Below are 17,500 nucleotides of genomic sequence, written 5' to 3' on the forward strand. Positions count from 1 at the left end.
AGTGTGTGAAGCAGGAAAGACCTTTGTTAAAGCCAGGAGATAAAATCACTGATAGTCACAACTGAGCTTTTGTCCTGGAGAGGAAGAACAACACATCCGTCAGCACAGACACGACTGCAACTCACCAACACAACTCTGCCTGGTTGCTAGGGTGTTGCTAGGCACATCCGTCAGCACAGACACGACTACAACTCACCAACACAACTCTGCCTGGTTGCTAGGGTGTTGCTAGGCACATCCGTCAGCACAGACACGACTGCAACTCACCAACACAACTCTGCCTGGTTGCTAGGGTGTTGCTAGGCACATCCGTCAGCACAGACACGACTGCAACTCACCAACACAACTCTGCCTGGTTGCTAGGGTGTTGCTAGGCACATCCGTCAGCACAGACACGACTGCAACTCACCAACACAACTCTGCCTGATTGCTAGGGTGTTGCTAGGCACAAACGGCGCAGGACAAGTTACGGGTCAAAAATACAATAGATAAGGAAAATAAGAGAAAGAATACAATGAGAATGAACTGAAAGATAATGGTATTCACTACTGTCCAAATGTTTCTTTTGAATACTTATTTAATAATGGATTCTTTTATTCTGCAAGGACGCATTAAACTGATCAAAAGTGACAGTAAAGACATTTATAATGTCACAGAGATTTGCATTTCAAATAAATGCTGTTCTTCAAACTCTCTGTGAATCTGCTTCACGGCTTCAACATTTCATCACCAGCACTGATAATAATAATAATAATAATAATCAGAATGGTTTAAAGAGAATGAGTTCTGAAGAGTTTAAGGCTGTGTTCACACTTGTAGGTGAATCTCTTGATCCAGGAAAATAAAGAAAAAATGCATTTAAAAAAAAATGCATTTAGAAAAGAATGCATTTAGTCCTGGTTCTCATAGCGTTCACACTGTCATTTTTAAGACCAAAACGTAAAGAAAACAAAACGAAACGTATTTTAGACATAACTTACCGAACGTCTAAACCAGTGCTGTGTTCTGGGATAAATGCACTCGCTGTATGTGTGTGTATACATATGATGGTGTTTTGACCAAATCGTGACGAGCTTATAAAGTGTGTAATGGAGTTGAAACAGTGTCAGGACACCCTCCGTCACACACACACACACACACACACACACACACACACACACACACACACACGTGTTTCTGACACCTGGACTGAACTGTGATGAGCAAGTCACCTTCATTTATACAGCGCTTTTAACAATATAGATGTTTCACAGCAGCTTTACAGTGATAATAGGAGATTACAGTAACAGAGATTGTTTAGGCTTTACAGCAGCTCTAGAATAAAGTTATTATCCTGCTAAAGTTAGTTTTGATTGATTCACTTCTGTTGCGAAGATCATTAGTTATTAACTTAGGGGCCGCTAACACACACCGTTCTCACAGAAAACCCTTAACGCGCTCCGGCCGCTCATCCGCACAACAGTGTTTGGAGCTCGAGGAAATGAAGGTGACTTGACTTGACTAGTGATCTTTTAGTTTCATTACAGATCAAACTATGGCGGATCATCGTTGCAATCAAATCGGATAGACACATTTGAAATAGAGTGCAATAACATAATTCATCAATTTAAAAAGGCTATTCACCTGTTTGTGCTTGAAGTCTTCGAGGTGAGATATCAAGCCACTCCTGTACAGAAGATCTCTTCTCAGGGAACTGTAAAGCTGAAAGATGCGTGACACAACCATAGACGGCCAATGCAAAGTTTTAGTTTGCTTCAGTGCATTGCAAAAACAGAATGTATTGGTCGCACTACACCGCCACTTGCTGGAAAGAGCAGTTCGCTACGGGAAAAGCTACACTGTTTTAAAAGCAATTGAGCTACTGTCAAGATACTAAAACATGTAGTTAAGTTAGTAGCGTCTGGACTTGTAGTTAACATCTCCCCAACACTGCCAGTCCCTTACCATAACCGGCAGTTTAACACACTACTAACTAACCCAACCAGGCCCCGCCCCTTTATTCTGCGTATGATTATTATAATGAGGAATATTGTGACGTGTTCGTTCCCGGAAGAAACTCAAGACTACAGTGAGTTCAGAAACACTGACACTGATATAGAGAAGAACTCCCTTTTTCATGCTCAAACAGCAACACTACACACTGACGACAGATGAAGATGGAAAGAAGCAGAATAGGTGCTCTTTAAAATCTTACCAAACCCAAACTTTTGATTGGTACGCAGCAAAATCCCCAGAGTTAAATTAACTCTGCTCTGAGTACATATGGTCCCACTCTAAAGAGTGTTAAAGTAACTCTGAATCAGAGTTAAAGTTAATGAGTCATTAATTAAGTGATGATTGATCATTTACTGATGAACACTGAAGGAATCACAGAAGGAAAGAGAAACACAAGAACTACAACGGACTTTAGATGAAATCAACTGAAGACATACTAACAGAGGTTTAGATGTTGATGTTTTAATGAAGATGTTTGGTCACCATTATGGTGATCGGTGTGTCCTTTAGTTGTGCAGTTTGACTTTTGGCTCATTATGTGAGTTTGTGGTCTTTGTAACAGTGTTTACCAAAACTCATAATTTGTTGCAAAGGAAGCCAGAAACAAAGATGATCAGGTGATATGGTTTTCAGCATCATCAAGTACTGATTTATGATCACTTACTATGTCTCATTACCTTGTCAGTCTCAGCCTATTTAAACCATGTACACTCATTCATTCCCTGCGAAGTCTTATACGTGTAACACTGCATTTCTGAGCATTTCCACTGTTTTCCATGTTCCAGGTTTTTGCCTGTGTCCTGGTTTTCCCGTTCCTGTCTCACCCTCTGGATTTGTTTGTTTGATTGGACTGATTTACTGTGCTCTGACCTTTAGCCTGTCTTTTACTACGATTGTGGATTACCCTTTCATTAAAACACTGCATTTGGATCCTCAACCTTCGTGTCTCGGAGCAGTTTGTTACAGGTGACATGGTTCATGCCGCAATGCATGCTGGGAGCCACCATAGTGTAAAACTCATGGCTCCCAGCGTGCATTGCGGCATGAAGCATGTCACCATTGTTGAGATTCATATGTTGATTCTTGATGTCTGTGTGTGTCTAAAGATTTTTTTTGTGTGTATCTAAAGTTTTTGTTCCCCCATAATGTATTTTAAAAATCTAAATTCATCTTTTTCAAGAAAGTACTGTCTGTGAATAAACCTATTAATAAAGAAGGACCACTTTTGGTCTGGGATAATAGCATTGAATTATTCTTTTCTATTATATTATTCTATTCAGCTGATTATTCTATTTTTTATTTTATTGACCTGACCATCTTTGTTTCTGGCTTCATTTGCAACAAATTATGTATTTTGTTAAACACTGTTATAAAGACCACAAACTCACATAATAAGCCAAGAGTCACACTGCCCAACTAAAGGAAACACTGATCACCATAATGGTTTTCAATAAAACATAATCTAAAACTCTGTTAATTCTCAATAAGGCAGAACTGGAAGTAATAAGTGATAATACGTAATAAGAAGTCAACTGGTTAGTAATAAGTGAAGCTGGTGATGTTATGTGTGGAGTTGTTTAATCATCTGATGAGATCTTCAGAGATTTAATGTCTTCTTTTATCTTCAGCTGATTTCATCTAAGGCTGTGTCTGAAGTCAGTTGAAGTTCTTGCGTTTCTCTTTTTTCTGTTCTTGTTGTTTCTCTTTCCTTCAGTGATTCTGCTTGTTAACAGCAGGTGTTCATCACTAATGCTCAATTATCACTTAATTAATCACTTAAATATCTCATTAACTTTAACTCTGATTCAGAGTTACTTTAACACCCTTTAGAGTGGGACCAAATGTACTCAGAGCAGAGTTAATTTAACTCTAGGGATTTTGCTGTGTAGTGTGTACGTACGGACGGACGGACGGACAGACGGGTAGATAAATGGGGGGATGGATGGGTAGGTTGATGGGTAAGTAAGTAAGTACAACTGGAAATATGTTGAGAAACTCTGTCTTTCCTGTAGATCACTTTGAGTATAAGAGAGAAAAGAGAAAATCACGTTCATCATCAATCATCACCATCATCATCACCATCATCATCACCATTCTCAACAGATTCAGTTCAGCACTTGCGTCAGATCCATCATCCAATCAGACGCCGCAGTCGAAGCGTGTCCATGGATCTCCAGCAGGGGAACGGCTCCATGGATCCTCAGCGGAGGAACGGCTCCAGGCCGGCGGGCTGCGGTCCGGCTCTGGCTCAGGCGTACTGGGCTCTGTGTGATGCGTGGGGTGTGGTGGTTCAGGCCGTGTCCGGGCTGGGCCTGGTGAGCTGTGTGGTGCTGATGCTGGTTCTGCTGCTGTGTTCCCGCCGTCGGTCCGGTGCGCTAGCGGCGCTGCTGCTGTTCCTGCTAGCCACAGCCAGCGTCTTCGCTCTCCCCTACTGCTTCATGATCTCGCTCTCGCCGCAGACCTGCCCAGTGCGCGTGTTTGCCTTCAGCGTGGTGTTCAGCGCAGCGTTTGGGGCTCTGCTAGCGCGCGGTCTGGCCCTGCTGGGGGCGGCACTAGCGCGCGGGTGGAGGGAGGCGTGCGTGACCGCGGCGCTAGCGCTAGTGCAGGTGATCGTAGCGGCGGAGTGGCTGCTGGTGGTGCTGGTGCAGGACAAGAGGACGTGCCAGTTCTCACCGCCGGAGTTCGCCATGCTGCAGATTTACGTGATGCTCCTGCTAGCCGCGGCGCTGGTGTTAGCGCTGAGCTTCCTCCGGCGCGCGTACGTCACCTACAGCTACAGCTACAGCGGACAGACGCGCCGGCAGAACAAGCTGCAGGCCGGGCTGCTGGTCCTCACGCTGATGCTAAGCGTCTCTGTCTGGATCATCTGGATCACGCTGCTCACCTACGGGAACCGGGCCATGGGCCGCAGCCCCAACTGGGACGACCCCGTGATCAGCGTGGCACTGACCGCTAATGGCTGGGTGCTGCTCCTGGGACATGGCTTCACTCAGGTCTTCTTCATGTGCAGGAGAGACGCCCGCACCAAAGACCCGCCTCTGGACTTCACCGGCTGGACGAGCCCCAGAACACCAGCTTCAGCGGAGCCGAGAACAGGCTCGGACAACAGCGGCTTCCAGACGGATGCGGACGGGAGCAGAGGTATGGGGAGAGAACACAGTCATGCTGAACATGTTCGACAACTTTACACTTTATTTCAGCAATAGTAAAAAGCTTAAAAATATAAAAAAATTGTTTGCAAACACAAAATTAATAGTTTGTATCACATTTATTAGTCTTTTGTGTCTAAATCCTACAAACAAGACGAGTTTTCTTTAGCATTAGAGATTCCAGCTTGTTTCCACAGACGGTCTCTTCACTACGAGTCTTTCTATGTTACATCCCAAGTGTATTCTGTGTAACATTCTGCGTAACATCACGAGTGTATTCTCCGTAACATTCTCCGTAACATCACGAGTGTATTCTCCGTAACATTCTCCGTAACATCACGAGTGTATTCTGTGTAACATTCTCCGTAACATCACGAGTGTATTCTGTGTAACATTCTGCGTAACATCACGAGTGTATTCTCCGTAACATTCTCCATAACATCACGAGTGTATTCTCCGTAACATTCTCCATAACATCACGAGTGTATTCTCCGTAACATTCTCCGTAACATCACGAGTGTATTCTGTGTAACATTCTCCGTAACATCACGAGTGTATTCTCCGTAACATTCTCCATAACATCACGAGTGTATTCTCCGTAACATTCTCCGTAACATCACGAGTGTATTCTGTGTAACATTCTGCGTAACATCACGAGTGTATTCTGCGTAACATCACGAGTGTATTCTGCGTAACATTCTCCGTAACATCACGAGTGTATTCTCCGTAACATTCTGCGTAACATCACGAGTGTATTCTCCATAACATTCTCCGTAACATCACGAGTGTATTCTCCGTAACATTCTGCGTAACATCACGAGTGTATTCTCCGTAACATTCTCCATAACATCACGAGTGTATTCTCCATAACATTCTCCGTAACATCACGAGTGTATTCTCCGTAACATTCTCCGTAACATCACGAGTGTATTCTCCATAACATTCTCCGTAACATCACGAGTGTATTCTCCGTAACATTCTGCGTAACATCACGAGTGTATTCTCCATAACATTCTCCGTAACATCACGAGTGTATTCTCCATAACATTCTCCGTAACATCACGAGTGTATTCTCCGTAACATTCTGCGTAACATCACGAGTGTATTCTCCATAACATTCTCCGTAACATCACGAGTGTATTCTCCGTAACATTCTCCATAACATCACGAGTGTATTCTGCGTAACATTCTCCGTAACATCACGAGTGTATTCTCCGTAACATTCTCCATAACATCACGAGTGTATTCTCCGTAACATTCTCCGTAACATCACGAGTGTATTCTCCGTAACATTCTCCGTAACATCACGAGTGTATTCTCCGTAACATTCTCCATAACATCACGAGTGTATTCTGCATAACATTCTGTGTAACATCACGAGTGCATTCTGCATAACATTCTGCGTAACATTACTACAAAGGTGACATGTTTCTTTTGCAGGTCAAGTCGTGGCGTCATCTGGAATCTTCATGAGTGTGAGTTCTCATCGTCAAATCATAATCCTGCAGCACTGGGTGGGTGGGTGATGATGTCACTGTCACATGGTACAATCTGCAGTGTGTTTTATGTTTCAGGAGATCTGTGCTGAGAAAGACTACAGCATCCCACGTCCCACTACCACCAACATCAGCGAGCCGTACGACGACTACTACGGACAGAGAGCTTGACGACTGCTGAAGTTCACACACTCTTTCTGTCTCCTGAGTTCATGAAGCCCTTGCAGAACCTGTACAGAAATTCGAGATTAAAGGCCACGTTGTTATTTAGTACTGTCCTTCAGAAGCTACAAGATATATCAAACAAAGCAAAAATAATCACGAGTTCACGCCTGTGCAAAAGTTACCTGCAAAACTGACCAGTTTTTCTGAGAAAACAAGCCATGGCAAGCAGGATTTAGTGCACAACTCAAAACCTTCCTCTTTGTCTCGCAGCAATGACCGGGCCAGCCTGGAAACAACTGCTCTGAAGCTGTGGGAAAATGTCAAGGAAACATTTCTTGGTAACACTTTCTATGAAGCCTGTATTTATAATAATTTATAAATATAATACACTTGTAATGCCTTATAAACAAACTTATAATGGGTTGTATCATCTCATGAATAATCGCAACTACAGTAAAAATAATTACCTATTTGTGGGTATAACTATTAAAGTCCCCCTGTAGTCAATCATGTTATCCCTTAAACTCATCTTTGATCACCAAACTGACATATTTTAACATTTATAACTGTGAAAATAATTTCTTCATGCCTTAAAATATCTTGAATGTAACTCGACACCCTTGCCTCATTTAGTATGCGAGGCTCTATGAATATGCAAATGAGCCCGCCTCCACTCACTCACTCACTCAGCTCAGAGATCCACTGGTTGACGATCACACGTTGATCTGATTGGTTACAAGGTAGTTTGTGACGTCAGAAACACCAGCGATTTCAAAGCGTGAGATTGTCTTTGGTTCACTGCAGTTTTAAGGAGAAACATCTTTTAGATTCTCAAGTCTCACATCTTGACATTGTTTGCTTAAGATCTGCACAGTATCATACTACATTTTATGAGTCTTTTACTGCTTAAAGCAAAGTGACAAAACAAAGTCTCGAAAGCGCTTTATAATGTGGTCATAATATTTACAAGCGGTCTTTGTCTGCTTTAAGTATAAAGTAACAAAAGTGAAGTCTCCTATTAAACAGCCATAAGATATCATGAAGTGGTTAAAATACATTTCCCTTACGGTAGTAGGTAAGCGTTATTTCTGTTGTTAGGATTATTGATATGATACTGAGATTGCACATTGACCACATACAGTGTGTGTGTGTGTGTGTGTGTGTGTGTGTGTGTGATATTGAGATGATACAGCACAGTTGTGTATAAGGCGTTATGCATGTATATTAATGCATTATGAATACCCTTATGATACATTATAAATGCAGGCTTCATAGAAAGTGTCGCCCTTTTTTAGTGGGGGAGGGTGTAGTGGTACAGATTCAAGTACTCTTATTATGTATGTATTGTTTTAGTTATGATGATTAGTTATGATTTATTAAGTATGCTGACGTCACTTACCCCTGCGTCCACTGGCGGCTGACACTAGGGGGCGATGGCGAGTCACACTGACAGTCATTTCAACACACACTGTCTAACTACATCTCTGGTTGTGTTTGTTGTGTTTGGCAGAATGTGGCAGAAATAAAGAGCGCATGTGCCAGCAGAAACACTGTCTCATCTGTGTGTGCAACAGAGTGTTAATGCGACAGTGACTCTGAGATCAGGAAGAATACTAACCCTTTCCCAGCAGGAGTTTAAAGAGCATGTAGAAGTGTGTTTACCTGTGAGAAGTGAAAAGAGAATGATCAGTCCCGGCAGACACAGATCACAGAATGGAAGAATATGCTGTAGATAAACTTATATCACCTGTCCATCTTGATACCCTGAGCAAAGCCTTGTTAAACACACACACACACACACACACACACACACACACCAAAAGCCCATTAACCTGAGGACAGAGGACTGGTGATCAAGAGGAGAAGCACATCTTGTCCTCAGAGTGTGTTTCAGACACAGCTCCTGGATATATATCTCTAGTAAGTTCACCTCGACTCTACTGAGTTAGTAAGCTGTCAGACGAGCCCAAACATGATGCGGTTACACGTCTGAACACGCTAGCAGATACACAGTCCTGTACAGGTGTGTGTGTTAGAGATCATAAAAATAATAATAATAATGTAACACACAAGCAGGATCAGCATCTCTACGCCGTCTGTACAGTCACTGCTAACCCCAGTTTAGCTATAGCTGACCACAGGAGGGTTTACTGTGAGAAAGAAAAGCTAGAATCGTGAAATCTTAGTGCTATTTTATGCAAATAACTGAAGGAATAGCTTTGAATAAAGTTAATCAATCACTGGTGTCACTGATCTTCACTGGTGTCACTGGTGTTGACCATTTTACAAAATGGCTGCTGCAAGGTATCAAACCACATGCTGTCAATCATGGTATGCTAACTAAATTAAGTAGTTTAATCCATTTAAAGTAGGTCATACCAGTGAGCTCAACTATCGTCATGAAGGGCAGAATGAGCTGTATAGACCAAAGCCACTTTTTTCTCCAGGCTGTAAACGTGTTTTTCTGCTGTAAAGTTGGGCATTTCAGCATGGGGGAGATGCAGATCTGACTCACTCCTGCAGCCGGCCTCTAGTGGCCAGAGGATGAACTGCAGTTTAACTCACTCCTGCAGCCGGCCTCTAGTGGCCAGAGGATGAACTGCAGTTTAACTCACTCCTGCAGCCGGCCTCTAGTGGCCAGAGGATGAACTGCAGTTTAACTCACTTCCGTGTTGGTTTCAAGAGAGAGACTGGGAGGTTGCCGCTTGGGTAACACCAGTGACACAACTCCAGGGGACCACTACGTTCATTATATAATTTACAATATTAATTCGCCATTTTTTTTTTGTTTTTTATGTAATTTCCATCATTGATAGTTATGTATATATTATTGCATTTTAAATGGTAGAAGAAAACAGTTTTAGACCTCAAAATAAAGGACGAGCACTTCTGTGGTGCTTGGATGAGCTTCAGTGAGCGCTCACACTGGTGTTAGGGTTAGATAGTCTGCTCTCTTCTAATGTACCCCATAAGCACGGACATCATTTATTTACACAAACATAATTTAACTGTTTTTTTTATTTTTTTATTGAATTTAAACGTCCGTTTACAACGCGCATGCGTGAATTGCGTTTCTCTGTAACAAATAGCGATATCACAACTTCTTTTCATAAGAAACCTGTGAGTTATGGTTTCGATTCCCCAGCACAGAAACTCTCTTCTTTCGCTGACGTCACCCGCGCGGGGGCCAATGAGCGCGCGCGCTCTGACTGACGCAGGGACACGTGAGCAGAAGCATATCGACCACAGACCACAGTAAGAGAGCAGTGCATACCAGCATCTATCCGGAGTCAGACAGACAAACCACAGCTCTTATATACAGTAATAGACCAGGCAAGTTTATTTATAATAGCACATTACATACACTATGGGCATTCAAAGTGCTTTGCATAGAAATAATCAAAATGTATTTTTTAAGAAAAAACGTAAAAAAAAAAAAAAAAACGTTTATAATTGTTTTTTATTATTTGGATAGTCTATTAAGACGCGATCCATTGGCAGTGTTCGTGTTGGGGTCATTAAATATAATCTTTTTCTTGCAGTGAAATAAGTCGGCTCGTGATGGACGGGTGCGCGCAGTTGTGTAAATGCTTCCTGATCGTGTTTAACATTCTGTTCGCTGTGAGTATGCCTCAGTGTGTCTTTTATTCATATGTACTTGTCTAAATGTCTCCTTTGATAAAAACGTCAGATAAATGTAATAAACGCATGATTTAGCGCTAGTTTCACTTTCAGCGCATTTGCAGGTAAAGCTCGCGTCCGTGGCGTAGTGTCTGTGCTCGTGCACGCGTGGCAAGCCGATCACACTTCTATTCAGTCCCAGGAAATCAATTCCTGATTTCAACAATTCGATTCGCTCTCGTTTAAATGCTAATTCTTGATATCACAAATTATATTGTGAATGTTGATGATGTTTTTTCTAGTAAGAAATCAAGTCTTGATATCAACAGTTGGATTTGAAGGGCAGTCTATATGGGATTAATATCCTGCCATGATTCAAAACTGAAAATAAAGTTCTGAAAGGTTGAAACTAAGTGTTCGAAAACTCAAAATCTTACAAAAAAAAGTTTTCCAAGATCGAAAAATAAGATTTGCAAGTTTGCAAAATGTAAAAAAAATAAAATATCTCTGCAAACATTATGTTATTTTTGAGATTTCCTTCTTCAGAACTGCAACGCTTTTTTTACGATGTTGCGGAAACAATTTTCCAGAGTTTCAAATTTGTCAGTGTTCTCCCACTGTATTAGTTTGTTTTCCAGGTTTGAAACCTTGTAAATGGTGATCTGAAAACTGGTGTGCGAATGTGTGAAAAAAAGTTTTGAAACTCTGAAAACATAGTTTTGCAGGCTTGCAAAGTGGTAAAAAAAAAAAAATCTCTGCAAACATAATTTTGTTTTTGAGTTTTCCTCCTTCAGAAGTGCAACCCTCTTTTTTACGGTGTTGTGCAATCATTTTTTCAGAGTTTCGAATTTGTCAGTGTTCTCCCAGTGTATTAGTTTACTTTCCAGATTTGAAACCTTGTAAATGGTGATCTGAAAACTGGTGTGCGAATAGGTGAAAAAAAGTTTTGAAACTCTGAAAACTGAGGTTCGAAAGGGCGAAACTTATTACATTACATTTGCACTCCTATTGCAGACTATTTTTTCAGAGCTGAGTTTACAACACCCACTTTGCGGAGATACGCACACACAGTTGCGAGCTTGCGACTCAGGTGATTTGTGGCAGCGTTGTCACGCAGCTCTGCTCTGAAACTCTGAAACTCAGACTGAGCGAAAATGAAGCTTCGCAACTTCGCAACTTAAAAAAAGCCTGGAGGGAGGGCCTTCTGCTCTTGGCCAATGCTTTGCTGTCTGCTGACGTACAGTCCAATCACAAGTCGTATTTACTGGAAAGGTGGGATTGACCGACTGCTCCGCCAATGACGAAAGAGCACAGGATACACAAACAGGATGCACAGCTTTTTTTAAAGTTTATTTTATAAATTATCTTTAAAATAGAATATTCTGAAAATGTGACATTTTTGCTGATTCACATTGGTATCAAAATAGGTAAAACACATTTCAAAGTTACATACACCATTATGTTTGTTTTTTTTTGTTTTGTTTTTACCATTATGTCAGATTATAACAGATTATTATTTGATAACACCATTCAAAAGAATATTCAACATGAATGCCCCATTATGTTTTATGATTATTTTTTGTTTTTTAACTCCAATTGTATTGGCTTTTTTATTGGCCAGCAGCAGTCATTAAACAAACATAAGATACACATAATATACACAAAATATATTTTTTAATTTTTGCCTCATGCATTCATGTTGAATATTTGATACCAAAGCAATGTTTTTTTGTTTTTTTTATGCTTGTTTTGCATATTAAACTTTTTATAAATGCCACCTCTGATGCAGTTTTCTCTGCAGTGGGAAAAAACGTTTTTGTTTATACTAGTCAATTTGATTGGTAAAAGCAATATAGTGACTTAAAATGTATAGAATTTGACTTGAAAGATGACAGTTAGGGGGAAATTGCCTTTATAAAAAAAAAAATATGCAATGCGAATCAATTTAAGATTATTGGTTCAGAATAAATTATTTTTACAACACAAAATTGAACAGTTTACTGAAGTTAGTTATTGCACCAATACAGTACTTGAGATTTTATTATAATAAGGCCAATGTACATGACTGAGTCGCTCGCTGCGTGAGGAGAATGAGTCGCCAGCTTAGGAAAGTGAGTCGCTCGCTGTGTGAGGAGAGTGAGTCGCCATCAGAGGAGAATGAGTCGCTCGCTGAGGAAAGTGAGTCGCTCGCTGTGTGAGGAGAGTGAGTCGCCATCAGAGGAGAATGAGTCGCTCGCTGAGGAAAGTGAGTCGCTCGCTGTGTGAGAAGAGTGAGTCGCCATCTGAGGAGAGTGAGTCGCCAGCTTAGGAAAGTGAGTCGCTCGCTGTGTGAGGAGAGTGAGTCGCCATCTGAGGAGAGTGAGTCGCCAGCTTAGGAAAGTGAGTCGCTCGCTGTGTGAGGAGAGTGAGTCGCCATCAGAGGAGAATGAGTCGCTCGCTGAGGAAAGTGAGTCGCTCGCTGTGTGAGGAGAGTGAGTCGCCATCAGAGGAGAATGAGTCGCTCGCTGAGGAAAGTGAGTCGCTCGCTGTGTGAGAAGAGTGAGTCGCCATCTGAGGAGAGTGAGTCGCCAGCTTAGGAAAGTGAGTCGCTCGCTGTGTGAGGAGAGTGAGTCGCCATCTGAGGAGAGTGAGTCGCCAGCTTAGGAAAGTGAGTCGCTCGCTGTGTGAGGAGAGTGAGTCGCCATCAGAGGAGAATGAGTCGCTCGCTGAGGAAAGTGAGTCGCTCGCTGTGTGAGGAGAGTGAGTCGCCATCAGAGGAGAATGAGTCGCTCGCTGAGGAAAGTGAGTCGCTCGCTGTGTGAGAAGAGTGAGTCGCCATCTGAGGAGAGTGAGTCGCCAGCTTAGGAAAGTGAGTCGCTCGCTGTGTGAGGAGAGTGAGTCGCCATCTGAGGAGAGTGAGTCGCCAGCTTAGGAAAGTGAGTCGCTCGCTGTGTGAGGAGAGTGAGTCGCCATCAGAGGAGAATGAGTCGCTCGCTGAGGAAAGTGAGTCGCTCGCTGTGTGAGGAGAGTGAGTCGCCATCTGAGGAGAGTGAGTCGCCAGCTTAGGAAAGTGAGTCGCTCGCTGTGTGAGGAGAGTGAGTCGCCATCAGAGGAGAATGAGTCGCTCGCTGAGGAAAGTGAGTCGCTCGCTGTGTGAGGAGAGTGAGTCGCCATCAGAGGAGAATGAGTCGCTCGCTGAGGAAAGTGAGTCGCTCGCTGTGTGAGAAGAGTGAGTCGCCATCTGAGGAGAGTGAGTCGCCAGCTTAGGAAAGTGAGTCGCTCGCTGTGTGAGGAGAGTGAGTCGCCATCTGAGGAGAGTGAGTCGCCAGCTTAGGAAAGTGAGTCGCTCGCTGTGTGAGGAGAGTGAGTCGCCATCAGAGGAGAATGAGTCGCTCGCTGAGGAAAGTGAGTCGCTCGCTGTGTGAGGAGAGTGAGTCGCCATCAGAGGAGAATGAGTCGCTCGCTGAGGAAAGTGAGTCGCTCGCTGTGTGAGGAGAGTGAGTCGCCATCTGAGGAGAGTGAGTCGCCAGCTTAGGAAAGTGAGTCGCTCGCTATGTGAGAAGAGTGAGTCGCCATCAGAGAAGAGTGAGTCGCCATCAGAGGAGAGTGAGTCGCCAGCTGATGAAAGTGAGTTGCTCGCTGTGTGAGGTGAGTGAGAGTGAGTCGCCAGCTTAGGAAAGTGAGTCGCTCGCTGTGTGAGGAGAGTGAGTATGAGAATTTCGAGAGTGAGAATTTCGTCATTGGCGGAGCTGTCGGTCAATCTCACCTTTCCAGTAAATACGACTTGTGATTGGACTGTACGTCAGCAGACAGCAAAGCATTGGCCAAGAGCAGAAGGCCCTCCCTCCAGGCTTTTTTTAAGTTGCGAAGTTGCGAAGCTTCATTTTCGCTCAGTCTGAGTTTCAGAGTTTCAGAGCAGAGCTGCGTGACAACGCTGCCACAAATCACGTGAGTCGCAAGCTCGCAACTGTGTGTGCGTATCTCCGCAAAGTGGGTGTTGTAAACTCAGCTCTGAAAAAATAGTCTGCAATGGGAGTGCAAATGTAATGTAATGTAATAAGTTTCGCCCTTTCGAACCTCAGTTTTCAGAGTTTCAAAACTTTTTTTCACACATTCGCACACCAGTTTTCAGATCACCATTTACAAGGTTTCAAATCTGGAAAACACACTAATACACTGGGAGAACACTGACAAATTTGAAACTCTGAAAAATTGTTTGCGCAAAGACGTAAAATTTTTTTTTTGCAGTTCTGAAGAAGGAAATCTCAAAAATAACATAATGTTTGCAGAGATATTTTTATTTTTTTACATTTTGCAAACTTGCAAATCTTATTTTTCGATCTTGCAAAACTTTTTTTGTAAGATTTTGAGTTTTCGAACACTTAGTTTCAACCTTTCATAACTTTATTTTCAGTTTTGAATCATGGCAGGATATTAATCCCATAAGTCTAGGGTGACATTAACTTGAGAAAATACAATTACAAATATCGAGAATTGCAGTTTTTACTAGTTGAAAATTAATTCTTGATATTAACAATTGTATTTAATTGAGTGATGATGTCATTGTTGATATCAGTAATTAACATTTGTACTATAATGGAAATGTAATTCTTGCAGTGATGATGATTGTGATGTGTGTGTGATGTGTGTGTGTGTGTGTGTGTGTTTCAGCTGGTGGGTTTGGGGCTCGTCTCTCTGGGATTATGGCTCAGGTTCGGCGCTGAAACCAGAGGATTCTTCGACATCGACCTGAAGACGGCTCAGTTCACTATCGGTTCGTCTCTCTGACATCTGTTGGGTTAGGGTTTGAGTGTAGAAAGCTGAGGTTTGGTGACGTGTCCTGTGTGTGTGTGTGTGTGTGTCAGGTGTGGCGGTGCTGGTCGGCACTGGAGCGCTGATGCTGCTGGTCGCTGTGATCGGAGACTGTGGCGCGTGTAGCAACAGTAAATCTGCTCTCGGCGTGGTGAGGAAACACTCATATAAACTCTCGCTCTTACTCTAACTCTCGCTCTTACTCTAACTCTTACTAACTCTAACCACAGTAAATCACACAGTATTATAAACTCTCGCTCTTACTCTAACTATTACTAACTCTTACTAACTCTAACCACAGTAAATCACACAGTATTATAAACTCTCGCTCTTACTCTAACTATTACTAACTCTAACTCTTACTAACTCTAACCACAGTAAATCTGCTGACACACTCGTGTATTATAAACTCTCGCTCTTACTCTAACTCTTACTAACTCTAACTCTTACTAACTCTAACCACAGTAAATCTGCTGACACACTCGTGTATTATAAACTCTCGCTCTTACTCTAACTCTTACTAACTCTAACCACAGTAAATCACACAGTATTATAAACTCTCGCTCTTACTCTAACTCTTACTAACTCTAACTCTTACTAACTCTAACCACAGTAAATCACACAGTATTATAAACTCTCGCTCTTACTCTAACTCTCGCTCTTACTCTAACTCTTACTAACTCTAACCACAGTAAATCACACAGTATTATAAACTCTCGCTCTTACTCTAACTCTTACTAACTCTAACTCTTACTAACTCTAACCACAGTAAATCACACAGTATTATAAACTCTCGCTCTTACTCTAACTATTACTAACTCTAACTCTTACTAACTCTAACCACAGTAAATCTGCTGACACACTCGTGTATTATAAACTCTCGCTCTTACTCTAACTCTTACTAACTCTAACTCTTACTAACTCTAACTCTTACTAACTCTAACTCTTACTAACTCTAACCACAGTAAATCACACAGTATTATAAACTCTCGCTCTTACTCTAACTCTTACTAACTCTAACTCTTACTAACTCTAACCACAGTAAATCTGCTGACACACTCGTGTATTATAAACTCTCGCTCTTACTCTAACTCTTACTAACTCTAACTCTTACTAACTCTAACTCTTACTAACTCTAACTCTTACTAACTCTAACTCTTACTAACTCTAACTCTTACTAACTCTAACTCTTACTAACTCTAACTCTTACTAACTCTAACTCTTACTAACTCTAACTATTACTAACTCTAACTCTTACTAACTCTAACCACAGTAAATCTGCTGACACACTCGTGTATTATAAACTCTCGCTCTTACTCTAACTCTTACTAACTCTAACTCTTACTAACTCTAACTCTTACTAACTCTAACTCTTACTAACTCTAACCACAGTAAATCACACAGTATTATAAACTCTCGCTCTTACTCTAACTCTTACTAACTCTAACTCTTACTAACTCTAACCACAGTAAATCACACAGTATTATAAACTCTCGCTCTTACTCTAACTATTACTAACTCTAACTCTTACTAACTCTAACCACAGTAAATCTGCTGACACACTCGTGTATTATAAACTCTCGCTCTTACTCTAACTCTTACTAACTCTAACTCTTACTAACTCTAACTCTTACTAACTCTAACTCTTACTAACTCTAACCACAGTAAATCACACAGTATTATAAACTCTCGCTCTTACTCTAACTCTTACTAACTCTAACTCTTACTAACTCTAACCACAGTAAATCTGCTGACACACTCGTGTATTATAAACTCTCGCTCTTACTCTAACTCTTACTAACTCTAACTCTTACTAACTCTAACTCTTACTAACTCTAACTCTTACTAACTCTAACTCTTACTAACTCTAACTCTTACTAACTCTAACTCTTACTAACTCTAACTCTTACTAACTCTAACTCTTACTAACTCTAACTATTACTAACTCTAACTCTTACTAACTCTAACCACAGTAAATCTGCTGACACACTCGTGTATTATAAACTCTCGCTCTTACTCTAACTCTTACTAACTCTAACTCTTACTAACTCTAACTCTTACTAACTCTAACTCTTACTAACTCTAACCACAGTAAATCACACAGTATTATAAACTCTCGCTCTTACTCTAACTCTTACTAACTCTAACTCTTACTAACTCTAACCACAGTAAATCTGCTGACACACTCGTGTATTATAAACTCTCGCTCTTACTCTAACTCTTACTAACTCTAACTCTTACTAACTCTAACCACAGTAAATCTGCTGACACACTCGTGTATTA

At 41.6% G+C, this 17,500-nt stretch overlaps 2 protein-coding genes across 3 annotated transcripts in view; both read left to right on the forward strand.

Annotated features, from left to right (window-relative positions):
* Window positions 1–3,949: 3,949 nt before the first annotated feature.
* On the forward strand, window positions 3,950–6,811 carry LOC311297593 (G-protein coupled receptor family C group 5 member B; the record flags this gene model as incomplete). The annotated part of the gene is made up of 4 exons (XM_084419951.1): window positions 3,950–3,953; window positions 4,099–5,136; window positions 6,585–6,619; window positions 6,719–6,811. 4 exons carry the CDS (start codon window positions 3,950–3,952, stop codon window positions 6,809–6,811), a joined length of 1,170 nt encoding a protein of 389 aa, XP_084276077.1.
* Window positions 6,812–10,021: 3,210 nt separating this feature from the next.
* Window positions 10,022–17,500, forward strand: part of cd9r (CD9 molecule related) — a 16,289-nt gene continuing 8,810 nt past the window's right edge. The window contains exons 1-4 of one of the 2 annotated variants that reach the window (XM_084403081.1): window positions 10,022–10,138; window positions 10,348–10,426; window positions 15,077–15,179; window positions 15,271–15,368. In XM_084403081.1, the coding sequence (XP_084259207.1) occupies window positions 10,367–10,426; window positions 15,077–15,179; window positions 15,271–15,368 (261 nt within the window). In that variant the 5' untranslated portion in view covers window positions 10,022–10,138; window positions 10,348–10,366. The remainder of the gene's footprint in view (window positions 10,139–10,347; window positions 10,427–15,076; window positions 15,180–15,270; window positions 15,369–17,500) is intronic. The other variant, XM_084403080.1, reaches the window with a different exon arrangement.

The sequence above is a fragment of the Rutilus rutilus genome, assembly GCF_951802725.1.
Source record: "Rutilus rutilus genome assembly, chromosome: 1".
Lineage (NCBI taxonomy): Eukaryota > Metazoa > Chordata > Actinopteri > Cypriniformes > Leuciscidae > Rutilus > Rutilus rutilus.